Source organism: Ambystoma mexicanum, chromosome 8, assembly GCF_040938575.1.
Source record: "Ambystoma mexicanum isolate Mex_15411 chromosome 8, UKY_AmexF1_1, whole genome shotgun sequence".
NCBI classification, from domain to species: Eukaryota; Metazoa; Chordata; class Amphibia; order Caudata; family Ambystomatidae; genus Ambystoma; species Ambystoma mexicanum.
The window spans coordinates 335,335,347-335,353,053 of record NC_090929.1 but is presented as its reverse complement, the minus strand read 5'-3'; the positions used below and the strand labels follow the sequence as shown (position 1 = coordinate 335,353,053).

General features: G+C 46.1%; 1 protein-coding gene across 1 annotated transcript in view; it reads right to left on the bottom strand.

The window, feature by feature from the left end:
- C8G (complement C8 gamma chain) overlaps nucleotides 1-17,707 on the bottom strand; it is a 174,891-nt gene that overhangs the window by 107,455 nt on the left and 49,729 nt on the right. Inside the window, exon 3 of the mRNA XM_069609773.1 lies at nucleotides 389-459. Within this exon, the coding sequence (XP_069465874.1) occupies nucleotides 389-459 (71 nt within the window). The remainder of the gene's footprint in view (nucleotides 1-388; nucleotides 460-17,707) is intronic.

Here is a 17,707-nt window from a genome sequence, read left to right as displayed (position 1 = left end):
GGGACCTGTTTTCCTGGCCATACCTAAAGAGCAGAGCATATGGTTCAAGCTTCTCATCGGAGGTCCTGGTTTCTTGTGCATGCCTAGAGAGCAGAACCTTGGATTCAAAGCTTCTCATAAGGGGACTTGTTTTCCTGGCCATACTCAGAGAGTAGATCATATAGTTCCAAGCTTCTCATCGGAGGTCCTGGTTTCCTGTGCATGCCTAGAGAGCAGAACCAATGGCTCCACACTTCTAATAATTAATGTGGTTGTAATTTCACTTTCGGGGTTAATCAAAGTATTTATTTATGTCAAAGTTGTATACAGCAACATACATGTCACTGTACGGTCACAACAGCATCCCAAATATTCTCAGATAGAAGGAGGTTCGGGGCCACAGACGCACCTTTCAGGAGAAAGCTTCCTGCGACCTTGGACTGCTTGTACTCATGCTTGATCTCCCAGCATATTCCGTCTCTATAAAGCAAAAGAAACAATAGTTGAACTAACGTTTTTATGCATCTGTAAGATTAGGTTTCTGCACATCACTAGAGTAGTGCATGCCATGTGCTCATCAATTATCACACCAGAAAGGTTTACAGTAAATAATTCATAAAGCAAAATTCCTTGAGTGGGATTGCCTCAGACCACACAAACAGGGAAGACTGAGATGAGCATGTCACTTTATAATGTTTTATTAGCACTTGTATGTTTGTATGACCCAAGAATGCAACATTTATTTAAAAATATTTTCACAATTACACTCACATTCATGGGGGAATTAAGGATGTATATATAAAGAGAGACAAAGCTAAAGTGTAGATGCTAGAGGTACATGAACACGATTTATCACATCAGGGACCAATCACAATTAAGATCAAATTTTAATGATAAATCATAAAAGTTAAAACAACCAATTAAATGAGGTGGTCCACAGTACAAAACATACAGTATTCAATATAAAACCAAACTAAACTAGAACAGAAGTTACGTGAACAAACTAGTTCGGCTAGTGACAAAACCAGTGTGTTAAAAGAGCACAAGGGGGTACCTGTTAAACAAATTGTATAGAACCCTACTTCAGTTTGAAATAAATGTATAATACGTTTAAGTCTCTGGTTACGTATTATACATTTATTTCAAACTGAAGTAGGGTTCTATACAATTTGTTTAACAGGTACCCCCTTGTGCTCTTTTAACACACTGGTTTTGTCACTAGCCGAACTAGTTTGTTCACGTAACTTCTGTTCTAGTTTAGTTTGGTTTTATATTGAATACTGTATGTTTTGTACTGTGGACCACCTCATTTAATTGGTTGTTTTAACTTTTATGATTTATCATTAAAATTTGATCTTAATTGTGATTGGTCCCTGATGTGATAAATCGTTTTCATGTACCTCTAGCATCTACACTTTAGCTTTGTCTCTCTTTATATATACAGGTTATTGTCCACCTGGACATAGACAAAGTATACATAGCTAACTGTCCTTAGCTATTAGTATACCAGGCTTCCTCCCAGAATAAATTGGAATTAAGGATGTGCCATAGAGTGAAGGGCTTTGCATAAATAATACATTCCTATGTGCACATAAACAAAGACAACAAAGTTAGAAGAGTAAAATTCACAAAAATAGAGCAGCAAAGTCTTCTTTTTATCCTTTAAAAATCATCATGCTGCTACATCCATCTGAGTCAACATGCATGTTTCAACCTTCAGAAAAAGTGGTCATATGGATCTTCATCAGGATACTGGATCCCTTTCGAATGTACCCATCATTAACTTCACGCTATTAACTGTCAGCAATGCGTCACAATCATAACCCTTTAAGGTTGTTCGTCTGGAAATGCTTATATAAAGCTTCTCTTTGATTTTGAGGATCTATTTTATTGGCATCTTGGCTGTGTTTCTCTGGGAGCGTGGGAGGAGCAAAGTGGTGTGACGTATGGAAAGCTTTCGGCACACTTTGAACATTACACAGAACAAGTGGTCGAAGTGTCCGAAAAGAAGTAGTGGAACTATGTTTCCTGCTGGTCTGCCCCCCTCCCCACAAACCCCATCACTGCGCCCCAATCCCCACGCACAATCCAAACCTCCAAACAAACACCTGCTTCCATCCGGGCCATGCAGGTGATTGGGTGACCCCCCCAGCCTCCTAAGGCCTTGAATCCACTGGCCGTTACCCCTTTAGAGCCCCCGCCCCCTCCCATGAGCCCTGATAGGCTGCCTTGATCCTGTGTGTTGCTCCCACCTCGACCTGCATGCCACTTCCATCCGGGCCATGCAGGTGAGTGGGTGAGCCCCACAGCCTCCTTAGGCCTCGAATCCACTGCCCTTTACCCCTTTAGAGCCCCCGTGTACCCCCCAGTGCAGGCCGCATGCTTTCCTGGCTCCCCTTGTGCCCCCCCTCGCTCCCTCCCATCAGCCTTGATAGGCTGCCTTGATCCCGTGTGTTGCTCCCACCTCGACCTGCACGCCACTTCCATCCAGGCCATGCAGGTGAGTGGGTGAGCCCCCAGCCTCCTTTCAGCCTCAAATCAACTGCCATTACTCCTTTAGAGCCACCAGCCCCCGCGTGCCCCCCAGCACAGGCCGCATCCTTTCCTGCCTCCCGTTGTGCCCGCCCTCGCTCCCTCCCACCAGCCCTGATAGGCTGCCTTGATCCCATGTGTTACTCCCACCTCGACCTGCACGCCACTTCCATCCAGGCTGTGCTGGTGAGTGGGTGAACACCCCCCAGCCTCCTTAGGCCTCGAATCCACTGCCTGTTACCGCTTTAGAGCCCCCATCCCCCCACATACCCCCCAGCGCAGGCCGTGTCCTTCCTGCCTCCCCTTGTGCCCGCCCTCGCTCCCTCCCACCAGCCCTGAAAGGCTGCCTTTATCCCGTGTGTTGCTCCCACCTCGACCTGCACGCCACTTTCATCCGGGCTGTGCAGGTGACTGGGTGAGACCCCAGCCTCCTTAGGCCTCAAATCCACTGCCCGTTACCCCTTTAGAGCCCCCGCGTACCCCCCCAGCGCAGGCCGCGTCCTTCCTGCCTCCGCTTGTGCCCGCCCTCGCTCCCTCCCACGAGCCCTGATATGCTGCCTTGATCCCGTGTGTTGCTCCCACCTCGACCTGCACGCCACTTCCATCCGGGCCGTGCAGGTGAGTGGGTGAGCCCCCCAGCCTCCTTTAGGCCTTGAATCCACTGCCTGTTACCCATTTAGAGCCACCAGCCCCCACGTGCCCCCCAGTGCAGGCCGCACCCCATTATGCCTCCCCTTGTGCCCGCCCTCGCTCCCTTTTACCAGCCCTGATAGGCTGCCTTGATCCTGTGTGTTGCTAACACCTCGACCTGCACGCCACTTCCATCCGGGCCGTGCAGGTTAGTGGGTGAGCCCCCCAGCCTCCTTAGGCCTTGAATCCACTGCCCGTTACCCCTTTAGAGCCCCCATCCCCTACATACCCCCCAGCGAAGGCCGTGTCCTTCCTGCCTCCCCTTTTGCCCGCCCTCGCTCCTTCCCACCAGCCCTGATAGGCTGCTTTGATCCCGTGTGTTGCTCCCACCTCGATCTGCACGCCACTTCCATCCAGCCCATGCAGGTGAGTGGCCCTCCCCTCTGGTGACTGACTCCTGTATCACTGAGCCGCGTAGGCCAAAGGTAATATCTCTCTCCCTGCCCGCAATTCAGTTCGCGCACGGCAGGTGAGAACAGGCCCCTGGGATATCCTCTGGGCCTTTCACTTTAATTTCTGCCTCTGTGTGCTCCCCCCGCCCCGTGTACTCTGCTCACCTTCCCCTCGCCAACTTCACTATTCCCGCCTCCCTAACCCACCCCCTCCAGTGATTACCTGCCCACGCAGCCCAGGGACAAGGGCGGCTCTACCAGTGGCGCTCCGGGAAGTGTCAGCCGGTGTCCCCCAGTGACCAGCCATCAACCATCAACTACAAGGACGAGTAAGGTAGGAGGGGCCTGGTTTAGGGGAGAGCTACAACTCTACCCAGAATCCTAGCCACTTAGCAAACCCACATTACACAGGGGGATTGGGCCTTCTCCCTCTATACAGGTCTCTCGAGCTTAGCATGGGTTTGGTGTCATCATTGCATTGTGTGATATTTGGATTGCATTGATAGGCCTCTCTCCCACTATACAGGTCTCTGTAATTTTTGTATGGGTTCTGGGTCCATATGGCATTATGTGATATTTAGATTACACAGATAGAGCTCTCCCCCACTATACAGGACTCTCTAATTTTCTAGAGGGGTTATAGGTCCATATTACATTGCGTGATGTTAGGTTTGCATTGATGGGCCTCTCTCCCACTGGACACGTCTCTCCAAGTTTATAGAGGTTCTGGGGCCACATTGCATTGTGTGATGTTGGGATTGCATTGACGGGCCTCTCTCCCACTTTATAGGTCTCTCAGATTTGATAGGGGATTTGTTTCCAGGCTGCATTGTATGATAGTCAGATTACATTGATATGCCTCTCTCCCACTATACAGGTCTCTCTAATCTTTTAACAGGGTTTCTAGGTTCATATTGCATTGTGTGGTACTGTGATAGTATTGATAGGCCTCTCTCCCACTGTACAGGTCTCTCCAATTGGACAGAGGTTCTGGGTCCACGTTGCATTGTGTGATGTTGTGAGTGTATCGATAGGCCTCTCTCCCACTATACAGGTCTCTCAAATTAAATAGGGGTTCTATTTCCAGGATGCATTGGGTGTTGTTCAGATTGAATACACAGCTCTCTCAAATCTGGTAGGGGTTCTGTTTCCTGGCTGCATTGTGTGATATTGAGACTGCATTGATAGGCCTCTCTCCCACCATACAGGTCCCTCAAATTCTATAGGGGTTCTGGGTCCATATTGCCTTGTGATTTACAGATTGCATTAAGAGGCCTCTCTCCCACTGTGCAGGCCCTTAAGGGCACTGTCCCCAGACTGCACCGTGTGACAGTTAGAATGCATTAATAGACCCCTTTCCCACTATACATGTCTCTCAAGTTTAGAAAGGGTCCTGGGTTCGTTCTGCATTGTGCTCTGATAGGCCTCTCTCCCACTATACAGGTCTCTCTAATTCTATAGGGGTTCTGGGTCCACACTGCCTTTTGTGATACTCAGATTGCATTGATAGGCCTCACTCCCACTATACAGGTCTCTCTAATTGGTAGGGGTTCTATCTCCAAGCTGCATTGTGATATTCAGATTGCATCGATAGACTCCTCTCCCACTTTGCAGGTCTCCAACATTAATAGGGATTCTATCCCCACACTGCATCGTGTGATATTTAGATTACATCGATAGGCCCTCCACCACAATACAGGTCTCTCAATTATTAGTAGGGGTTCTACTTCTGGGCTGCATAGTACGATATTCAAATCTCATAGACTTCTAGACAAGTCTCCCAAATCCTGCTAACCAGCTCACCCCTAAAGTGAGACACCCCTAAAGTGAGACAAAACCAACCAGTGAATCGCTGTGGAGCAACACCCCGATTAGGGACTCTCGCCTCTTCAGACTTAAGTTCTAGCTGCTCACCCAAAATCAATCTCAACTATTAGAAATCCTTCATAAGCCGACACTGCCTGTCTATTGCAGTGAATCGCGTATTGGGTAACTGACACCATTGAGAGCCACCGATAAAAACCAACTATATAACTCCCAACCACCTCCCCTACCCCTTCAAGATGGCAGCTGAATTAGTCGGCTACATTAGCCAGAAATACCACCCACAGACAGGACCCAATTGTTAGCGGATGGCCCCCACTCTCTTACTACACCACAAGACAACCGGACCAAAGCAGAACCAACCGGACATCAACAAACAAAGACTAAACAACTCTCTATCTTATAATGTCGCGCAAACGACCCATTCCAAGAGAAAGAAAAAGAGAAGAAAGAACAAACACTCCGAAACAGCAACAAAGAACCACAACTACAGAACACAACCCTGCAGTCAAGAACAAGAATCGAACCATCACTGAGAGAAGAGAAATATCCCTCTACTTAACTCCTTACCTCGCTGACAAGTGGTCACCAGTACAAACCAACCCAACACTAGAAGCAGCAACATCAAACTACCCAGCACAAACGCGTAGAAGAAGAATGAACAACGCAAGAAACAACAAACACACGACCGATGCGATAACACCTTGCATCACCAAAGCAAGAAGAACTTCCAATCGACAACTACAACTCATGGAAGACGAACTCGATGAAAACAAGAACCCAAGAAAGAACCTAGAAGAACTCTTCAAAGACACTGATACCCCAAAACCTACACCTCAACAAGAGATCGACCAGGAAAGAAACCCCAAGACTGATCAAAAGATGACCTCAACAAGAAAGTCCAAACCAAACAACACCCCCAAACTCCACTTCAATCCTATAAACGCCAGATCCATGTCAAAACACTCAACAGAGATCTTCGATCTACTCGATGACAGCAGCATTGACATCCTGTTCATCACAGAAACATGGCTGGACGACAACTACAAAATCACACTACAGGGCTGCCTTCCAAACAACTTCAAATGCCTCCAAATAAACAGGAAAAACAAAAAAGGAGGAGGAATCGCAATAGCGTTCAAAAGACACCTGAAAATAAAAACAGACGAACCGCTCAACATCCTCAACTGGAAAACCATGGTAATACATCTAACAGCAAGCCCAAAAACCAACATCACATTCATCCTGGTGTACAGACCACCGACATAAGATGCAACCTTTGTTGACTACTTCATTGAAGCCATCACCAACATAGCCATCAACCACGAACACCTAATCATCCTGGGGGACTTCAACATCTGGTTTGAAGAAAGTCACGCCAACTCCCAAAACTCACTGATCGAACAACTCAATACCATGAAATTACGACAACTAGTCAAAGGGGCAACACACTCGGCAGGACACACCCTTGACGCAATTTTCGCCAAAAATAAACTCATCACCACAGCACCGCTGATACAAATACTGTAGAGTGACCATCTCATTATCCCATTCGTGATCACTCTGCCTACTGAAGTCCACATCCAACCTACCAAACTCACAACCACCACAAAAAGAAACTGGAAACACGTCAAAGAAAGAAACCTGTTCAAACAACTGGAGTTAACCAAACCCTCAACTACAGAGCTAGAGCTGGCTAACCTAGACGAGAAAGCAGAACTGCTACACAAATGGATTGCAGACACAATCAACAAGATCGCCCCAGAAAAACCTTTCACCCCACCAAAAAAAAGAGCAATGGCAAAATGGATCACTCCACTATGAAGCATCATGAAAAAGGAAAACAAAAAGATGGAACTGGAATGGAGGAAAGAATACAACCCAGACAAAAAAAACAATGTTCCAGAGACAAATCCGCGCATACAAGAAGGAAATTCAAAAGGCGAAGAGAAGGCATTATGATGACAGAATCACCAATGCCACCAACACTCAAAGAAATGTTTAACATAATCAAAGAGATGAGAAACCCACCAGGCTGTGACAACACTCCAACCCCCTCAGAGAAACTGTGCAACGACCTGGCAGACCACTTCGAGAAAAAAATCAATGACATCCGACAAACCATACGGAACATACCAACCGACCACAACACACTACCGAGTGATCTTATCTTAGAACCTCAGCACAAACTCAAAAACTTTCCTGAAATATCAGCAGAGGCATTCGCAATGCTGGTAAAACACAGCAAGAAAGCTGGATCACCCATGGATCCCTGTCCCCCAGACATCTACAAATCAATCCTCGCTCAAGGACGCCAGCAGCATACTATAGAAACCTTTTGAACCAATCACTAGCAACAGGAAATATACAGAGGATCTTCAAATCAGCATATATCAAACCACTTCTGAAAAACACAAGTGGCGACGTAGAAGACCTCTCCAACTACAGGCCGATCTCCAACATTCCCTACCCGGCAAAACTCCTGGAAACCTACGTGTATAAATTAACCCAAGAACACGTAGAAAACCATCACCTGCTAGACCAAGCTCAAGTCGGTTTCAGACCGGCAAGAGGAACGGAAACAGCACCACTATCCATCTGGGACAACCTAAAAACTAACGCAGACTCAAACATAACCTCAGCCCTTATCCTGCTCGACCTCTCTGCAGCCTTCGACACAGTTAGTCATGACACCCTAACCAAAAGACTAGAAGACATAGGCATAACTGACACAGCACTACTCTGGACTTAATCATTCCTATCGGACAGAAGAGAAACCGTTTGGATCAGACCCTTCAAATCCACTCCAAGAGTTAACGACTGCGGAGTGCCACAAGGATCCTCACTATCACCACTGTACTTCAACATCTACCAGACACAGGTTATCAGAATCTTCAAAAAATACAATATCACATGCTACAACTACGCCAACAATACTCAAATCATCTACAAAATCAAAGACACCCAAACCGATCACGCAACCCTAATCGAATGTCTAAAAGAAGTCTTCAAATGGATGACTGCCAACAACCTGACAATCAACAAAGGAAAGACAGAAATCATGATCAAGAAAACGAAACTGCCATCCCGTGGCAAACTGAAATGGGAACCGCACCATCACCATCTAAGGTAGTAAAAAATCTGGGGGTCCTGATGGACAAATCACTAACCTTAGAACCACAAATAAATGCAACTGTCAAGAAATGTTTTTTCCTCCTCCACACGGAAAGAAGAATCCTACCTTTCCTCTCCATCACACACAAAATATTCACTTTCGTCGCCCTCCTCACGTCAAAAGTCGACTATGCAAACAGCCTCTACCTCGGAATACCAGAATACCTCCTGAAGAAACTACAACAGATCCAAAATCCAGTTGCTAGACTACTCCTCAAACTATCAAGAAGAGAACACATCACTCCTGCCCTAGAAACACTACAATGGCTCCCAATAAAACATCGCACCACCTTCAAAACAATGTGCATAGCGCACAGGGCAATCAGTGGACAAGGAGCTGAATTCCTACAAAATAAAATAACAATCTACAAGCCTACTAGATTCCTCAGGTCATGCAACGAAATCCGCCTGGAACCAAAAGCATACCTCAAAAAAAAAATTGGAGGCACCTCCTTCTACCACTTAGCTGCAAAAACCTGAACAACATCCCAAAAGAAATACGAAACACCAAAGATCACTTAAAATTTAGGAAATTACTAAAAACCTGGCTATTCAACATCACAGACTCAAACTGAAAATGGAAACAGAAAGGAAAAGGGATGACTAGACTAAACCAGACACGGACAGCTCCCAGAACCCACTGAGAAGCTCCCACGGCACCCGGACCAGTCTCACCGGGTAGAGGGTAACACCGGCGACACCCACGGAGACGGAATCAACAAACTCTACCTAATCCCACCCAACATACCCACTCGCCCCTTAGTTCCCACCAGGTACCACAGTGGTTGGAATTGTCAGGATACATAGGCGTAGGCAGGTGCAATGGCTGTATGAGTGGGGAGGGAAGATAGGTAGCACTGCGTGGCAGGACGGGGGAGGAGGGGGCTGGATGTAAAAGGGACCTTGAAGGCAGGATGGACTCAGATCATGACAGATGCATAGGGGTGCTACCGAAACCCATCTGGGGAGAATACAGAAACCCACCGCCTCAAGTCAGGATAGAGATGCCAACTAATCAACTGCACTAACAATTTCCCCCTCTGCATACATCTCTCAAACTCCAAACCAAACACAACCACAAACCTAGAGCAAAACAAACCGCACAAACTTCACTACATGGCAACAACAAAACAAAAACACACATAGACTTGCACAACAGTACACAACGACTACCGGCCGCAAAATACCCCAGGCCCAGGCAAAGGACCCACTGGGCTGAGGCCGCCAACAGCACCTCACTGCTCTCTTGCACTTTTCCAGGTCCTTCCCACTAACCCTGCCTACCTTCCTGTTTCAGAGCCGCCAGAGGGCCAGGGGACCACTTCGGTGGTGATAGTGCGCGGTACAAATGTCCTTCAACATTAACATTAACATAACCTGCCATTTATGGGAATGTGCAGTGCACTGAAGTGAAAGCTTCAACTTATTCGTGCACTTTTATTTTAAAACTTAATCATTCCAGAACGGTTTATTTTTAAAATAAAAGTATAGGAACAGTGAAACTTAAAAATAAAAAGTATAGGAGCACCGCTCCCGACCACCCCTGGCCACTTCGACCTCTACACAGAACATGCCTCCCTCGTGACAATATTTGCACTGGTATGCATTATTTATAAGGGTCGAATTTACGACTCTTAATGTCTTAAATAGAAGGTATTACACCAAATGTATGATAAGATTACCATCAATACTTAACATTAATCCTCGTGTTTATTTCAAATATATCTTTCTCGGTAGACAACACAGATGAAATATCTTTAACCTAGATGGCAGCTGGGGAGCAGGTGTAAGTGGATCTAGGTCACCTGCCCTAAACCCTGCCCACCTGGTGCCTTCCTGCTTGCCGCTCCTTTTCACCACTTAGCAAGCCCCGCCCACCTGGTGCCTTCCTGCTTGCCGCTCTTTTCCCTACTTAAGGAGCACCCCAGCCTCTTTTCATTTGCAGCTGGGGAGCAGGTGTAAGTGGATCTAGGTCACCTGGCCTAAGCCCTACCCACCTAGTGCCTTCCTGCTTGACACTCATTTTCACCACTTAGCAAGCCCCGCCCACCTGGTGCCTTCCTGCTTGCCGCTCTTTTCCCTACTTAAGGGGCCCTCCAGCCTCTTTCCCTTTGCAGCTGGGGAGCAGGTGTAAGTGGATCTAGGTCACCTGGCCAATGCCCCGCCCACCTTCTTAGCCCTGCCTCTTCCTTCCTGCTCTTAACTCTTAGATAATGGCGTCTCTCACCCAGGCGTCCAAAGTGAAGGGCAGTCAAAGAAAAGGGCTCTTGCTGTTTGGACCTGTTCGGACCAGGAGGATCCAGGGTCCGACCCCTTGGTAAGACAGCAGGTAAGCATGCACCAACATGTGCTTACACCCTCTGTCTCAACAGGCCATCCCCACCCTCTCTGGTCCCCCCGTGTTGTTCCCTTGTGCACTCCCACCCCTTCCTGCACACAGGAGTCTGTCCTGATACATTCTGGTTTCACATCACGTCTTGTGGCCAATGCTGGATTTTACTTTTATGGACTTCATTGATTCACGGTGTGTCACCCTTTCTCAATTCTCATGCTGGACTTCCTTTGCATCTTGTACTCTTGGTGGCCCTGAATCATGCTGTTCCATCTTTATCTTGTATCCTGACTTGCAACATTATGTGTTACTACTGACTTCTGCAATTGTATTCGCTCTCCTCTCTTGCTTCTGCACTCTTTTTGACTGCTTACTCTGTTCTCTCCTCCCCTCCGCTCTCCCTTTTCCTATCTCTTCCCCTCCTCCCCTTACTTTCTTCTTTGCACTTACTCTATCAGAATTGTCCCTGGACCTCCTATGATAGAAACCTCGTCTGTCGCTCCCCTATCTCCTTACTGTTGCCCCAACCTCCCTCCAGCACTATCTGAAACGTTGTCAGACCTAGTACGATAATCACTTGTTTTGTTCCTCCCCTCCCTTTCTGCACCCCTCTCCCTCACCTTTTGTTTTCCTCCATCTCTACCAGAAATGTCGTCAGGCCTAGTATGGTAGTCGCCTGTCTGTTTCCATTTCCTTCCCACTCTCCCCCTCCCTTCCTTATCTATGTCTTAGCACTTACACTATCTGAAATGTCGTCAGGCTGAGTACAATAGTTAATTTCACATCCTTACTGTTCATGGCTGTAAGAATGTCGCTTGCCTTGAAGCGCTTTGAAGCACATTGTGTATAGGCGCTATATAAATAAACTATCATATCATATCAAACTACTGGTTTGCACCAATATCACCATCAAATATCATTAATCATTGTAAGTATAAAATATGTCCGGACAATAGTGCCACACATTATACCTTTTACTGCCCTGTTTTTTAGATTATGTGATAATGGCCCTACGCGTCACATAACATTATGCTACCGAATTTAATGGCAAGAAGAAAAAGAATTGGACTACTATAAACACTGGTTAGTGTAAATTATGCAATTGTCACTTATGCATTTGCCTGGATGACAGAATAATAGACACAACGATAATTTGTCTAAATTACCACTATGTACATTACTCATAAAACTAGCACTTTTCTATGTTTTCTTTTCTCTTTATAAATGGACCTCTTCACCCTCCACGTTACCTCAAACTCGATTTTAATTATTTGTAAAATTGTGAAAGCAATTGATTACATCATTATTGTTATTGGCAGCAATAGGAAACAAAGAGTTTATTGTTGTCGCCTTGAAAAAGCCCTATGAAACTTGTGGCCAGAGAGTTGGCAGTTTTCTTCAGTGACTATGTTACTAAGCAGTGTTTTAGTGACTATGTTATTAGTAACTTTTGAACTATGTTATTAGTAACTTTTGAACTAACGTTAAATTGTTAAGTCACCAATACTAACACCAGCACTTTACTGTTGACAAATTGGTTTTGTTACCAATGATTTGAACTTTTGCAAAAAAGGAAAAGGCAGATAAATATTTGTATAGACTACATGAGTTAAAACTTGTAATCATTTTATAGAGCGTCTAACACGGGAATGCAGCTAAAATATGCTACTTTTCTTCCTTAGCACTTGGTTGTGTGTTATGGATCCTGTAGCTACCATTGGGCCTCATCAGGGGTTGGGTAGAGCGGCAGAAATGCGGCAGTAATGCTATTAACGCTGCATTACCGCTCCACCCAATTCCGAGTTTGGGCAGAAAGTGGGAGTTTACCTCCAGCTTTTTGATGGGGGTAAAATTCTCCCCTTTATAGGCATTTGTGGCACTTTTACCATGGTGCTAATACCGCCGGCAGTAATAGCGCTGTTACTGCCCCATAGAGTCCTATGGACTCTACAAAAATGGGAAGTAACAGCCTTACCACAACTTGGGATCCAGCGCTAATAGCGTTGGACCGAGTTGTGGTAACACTATTTGCCTTGGCAGTATCCTGCCGCATTTACTGCTGGGATACCGCCAAGGCTGTGATGAGGCCGTTTATCTTTTAATGATTGCCGCAGCTTTACCAATCTGACAAGCACTGCTGTTTGTTTTCAGAAAATATTAAAGACTGGCACAGTAACACCTGCATCTGCACGTTCCATGATTGTGAATTATTTGCCAGTTAACCAGCAAAAAATAGACAAGTGGCACAGAAGATCAGTACGGCGAAGACAAGATGCCAGTAAAATATATCCACAGGGACGTGCTGCTTCTTTATGAATCAAGATGCGATTTTGGCAGACAGCTATAACCTGCACAAGCTTTGTCGAGGGTTCTTTTTAGTTTGGACTATTGGGTTGCTTTAAGCGCCACCTATAAGCCAAAACGATTGCATTAGAATACAGAGAGGGAGAAATAGCATATGAGGAGGGACACTTGTAGGTGTGGTTTGGGCTTTTTGCCCACCCATCTGACTGCACATGGTGATGCTAATCCCTATGGCTATTCCCCAGTTCATGCCCTTCACCGCCCAAAACACCTCTTCATGGGAACTCTTTCAGCTCACTTTAATCAAGCCTTACCATCAAACTTTTCACTCAAAGTGCCTGCCAGTGTTTTCTCAAAGCAGACTTGTGAACGTTAAGGCCTTTTAATTGGAGTTGTAAACGTGTTACTGGTGTAATAAAAATGTCTTAACTAGGTCTGCATTCAGCCACTCGATTTATAAGCACTATGCGAGTCCTTCACTGAAGTCCTGTTAAAAACCAGCATTGCTAAAGCCAACAGTTTTTGCTTGTGTATAAGTATTAGGCATTTGCCAGGCACTGGTACTAGATGCCCAGGTGCTCACACCTGCTACCATCAATGACCAGTTAATGCCACTGCGGCATTGCCTGCCAAGTGTCTTTCCCATGCCTACTGTGAGAAACCTGAGGGTATCCTCACTCCTAAACCCCCTGGATTCTCTTATCATGTGACCAGTGAAAAGCCATCACTCTTGGATCTCGACCTTGGGGGTGGAGAAGCGAGGGAGGATCACCTGGGTGGAGAGTCCTTGAGGAAAGGGAGTGGGATACACCCAGGCGAGACATGGTATCCCCCTTTTCCTATTGACGAACAACCTAACATTTCCCCAACCTTTAGGGATTACTGTAGGTCAGTTTCCCTCATTTTCCCTCATGTGACACCTGACAGTACTGAGATGAGGAAGAGGCAGCTGAGAGTAGTGAACACTATACTGTTTCACCACTTTAGTACTGGGATGAAGAAAATGCCTGCAAAGTATTGTGAAGGTCAGGCATGTCCTCTTAATTATGGTCAGGCAAGCTTAATTGAGAAAGCACACCTGCAACATGTTAAAAGATTGCAGTGTATAAAATGAGGGGAGGAAAGCAACACAGAGAGGAGCAGCAGGGAGGCCTCTACCATCAGCAGGGAACCGTGTTTGAAGAGAGGCGAGCCACTGGAGGAAACTGCTGTGGGACCGTCCGCTGTGTGCCGCATGCTGAGGCGCTGGGGACTGCAGAGAGAGAGGGTCCCAGGAAGCGTGACGTGGGAGCTGGGGCTCCATGGAGCAGACTGAGGGCTGAGAAGGGAGCCATGTGGAGAGGCTGTCCCTTTACCTTGCATCAGAAGTGCTTGTCCCCTTGTGTCAAGAAGCTGACAGAGGAGTGTCTGAGGGACAGGAGTTGGTGTTTGAGGGGCAGGAGTTGGACCCCGGACAGCAGAAGCAGAAGGCTGTGTACTCTGTGCTGCTGGTAAAGCTATGAAGGCGACCAGTGAGTTTCTGTCAGAAGAGAAACCCGGTGCGTGAATGTTTGAACATTTCCATTGTTAAAAATACTTAGTTTCGGAGTGATCGCGTGTCTCAGAGAGAGTGTTTTCAAAGGTCTCCGGTTTAAGACTATATCCATTTTTGAAGGTTGAAGCACAAGGAATACTTTGTATTGCAGTGGACGTGTGTCTCAGGGAGCATGTTTTCGAAAGTCGCAGAGTGCTGGGCATTTCAATTAAAGTAAAATGAAGGAACATTGAACATCGGGCTGGATAGAAAATGCATCTCAAGCCCTACCAATGTCTATTGAATACTGAACTGAATAAATACTTTCAAATTAAGCAGAACTACTGCATATTGAATTCTGAAGTGAACAGAACTTTGAAATTAAACAAAACGAATGCATGCTGAATTCCGAAGAGAACGGAAGCTTAGAATTATGCAAAATGAATACCTGTTGAATTTCGAATTGAATGAAACTTTAAAAAATAAGCAAAATAAAGGTACACTGAAGATTATGTTTAATGGAACTTTAAATTTGTGCCAAAGAAAGGCATATTGAATACCGAATTGAGAAAAAGCTTCACATGGCATGAATATACATTGAAGGACATTTCTAATGATTAAATTAAAGTCTTGGGGAAGGGAACCCTGAGACTTAAAGAACTACCTTTGTTGACTTGAGGGCAGAGCCTCAAGATTCTTTTGTGTTGGAACTGTGTTTCCTGGAAGAACTGTGTTACTTGGAACTTGGGGAAGAGAGCCCTGAGGATTGTTTAAAAATGTATCACTTTGAACCTAAGTAAGGTAATTTGTATACTTTTTGTGGAACTGTTTTACACTTGGGCAAGGGAGCTGAAATGAAGCTGGAGGCTGGAAGAAGCTCAGAACTTTATGTTGCACATTGTTTCTTTTGGTTGCTGACATCCCTGCACATTGTATAGATTTCGTTGTGAGGGCAAGTATAGGTTTTGACACAGGCAGATTCTAAATTGAACTCTTTGACTCAGACATTCCTTAGTTTCATTTGAGTAGGGAAATCCCACCTTAGCATACAGCAAGTTAAGCCTTTTTCCATCCTGACCTTTAAGTTAATAAAGTGTTTTTTTTTTAACTTTGAATCTGTTGTCTGTGTCTTGCTTCATGATGTCTTCACACTCCACAAAAGCCCAAACTGGTAGCATTACCAGTTCTTGTTTAAATGACCTTGCATCTGAAGTTTGCACATGGGCGCAAGTGCAAGTTGCAGTTGCCACAGTGTGCTAATAGTCAACAGAAACTGATGTGAATTGGTGCTTTGGGACTGTAATGGAGCATTTACTATTTATTAAAGATCAGGATCACTCGAGTTGGGCAGCATCTAGAACCAAATGGAATGCATTGTGTTGTGTCCTATCTACATGTCCTGTTGACTACAGTGAATGGTTAATAGAATGTTCATGAGTGCCGGTCAGACCTCAGAATATTAGAATGTGCTATGATTGCTGCATTCAAAGCAATCACCCCCTCTTAAGGGACATGCAGGGCCAGTAATGGCCCACCAGCCGGAACCTAGTTAGGTCTGAGCAAAGTCCTGCATGCCCCCATAAGCAGCGGGGTTCAGCACATATTGCGCAAGCCCCATCTCCCATATAAAAACAAGATGGACGCTGCCATAGTGAATGGGCTGAATAGTGCCATAGTGAATGGGCTTGACTACGGTGTCCGTGGATGGAAAGGAGCACCAGGACCGGAGCACAAACCTCCGTTGCAGCAGGCAAGTGGGGAGGGAGAGAGTAGGATGGGTAGGATGGGGAGGGTGCAGGATGTATTGGAGGTGTAGGGAGAGGGTGGGGTTGTGTGGGGTAAACAGGGAGAGACATCCTGTTGCCTGCCCACAATGAAAATGGCAGCACTCTGGGAAGGGCCTCGGGTGGCTAGCAAACTCAGGCAGTACACTGTGTGACCTTGCCCGAGTTTCCAGCCACATGATTGCCTTAGCACCCTTCCCCACCTGTCTGAGAAAAGAAAGCCCACCACAGCAGCTTCACCATGCAGCTGGGCACCAGATCCAATCCAAGCACCACTTCCGAGCAGCTGGCTCTCAGAGCAGTGGTGCCAAGAGCCACCCCCAAAACAACCCTCAAGTTATCTTCTGACATGATTGCTGGCTAGCAGCACACCAAAGAGCTTCTATTATTACTCTGCTCCAGGCAGGTAGGTAAAGCCGAGGCCTTGTGAGGGCATCAGGAGATCAGTGCTAGGCATCGAGAGGTAAGGGAGAGTAGAGGGCTGTTACTCCATGGCCGTGATCACACCCCAGGACACAAATCACTAGAGCCCCATCCCATTGGGTCAGCTCTACACTGCTGGTACCCAAAATGTCTGCCCTCTAACACCATCTGTAGCAATGGCTTTCCTCGGCCTCACATGATGAGCTTCCCAGGACAGCGTCATCTTTCTTGAAGTCCAGGCCACACTCTTTGATTTGTTTCATTGAGATTTTACATAAATCAAGATGAATGACCATACCCCAAACTCCACAGCTTGCACATAGACAGAAAAAGGGTCATCAACAGTAAAACAATTAGCTTAAAAAGGGTGCGGATTAGGCACAACTTAATGTGACTTGGAAAGAGTGGTCATTCTATCATATTTTAAGCAATCTACGTCTTTAGTGACTCGGTCTGAGGGATCCCACTGGAGCAGGAAATAGATGTTACAAACAAAGGTTGAGGTGATGTAGCCAGGGAAGGATGTTTTGTGTTAGCATTGCTGCATGTTACTCCAAATATTTTGACCACAGTCCTGTGAGAAAGAAAGGAGGGGATGACAAATGGTTTTGGCTCAAGGCCTGTCTCACATTGATCTAATTGTGGTCACCTGAAACTGAATCCCTCCAAGACTGAATTCCTACTGCTGACCAACAACACCGAACACCCTGAAATCCAGACCTGGGTCTCACACCCCAGCTGACCACCTGTGACAAGCCCC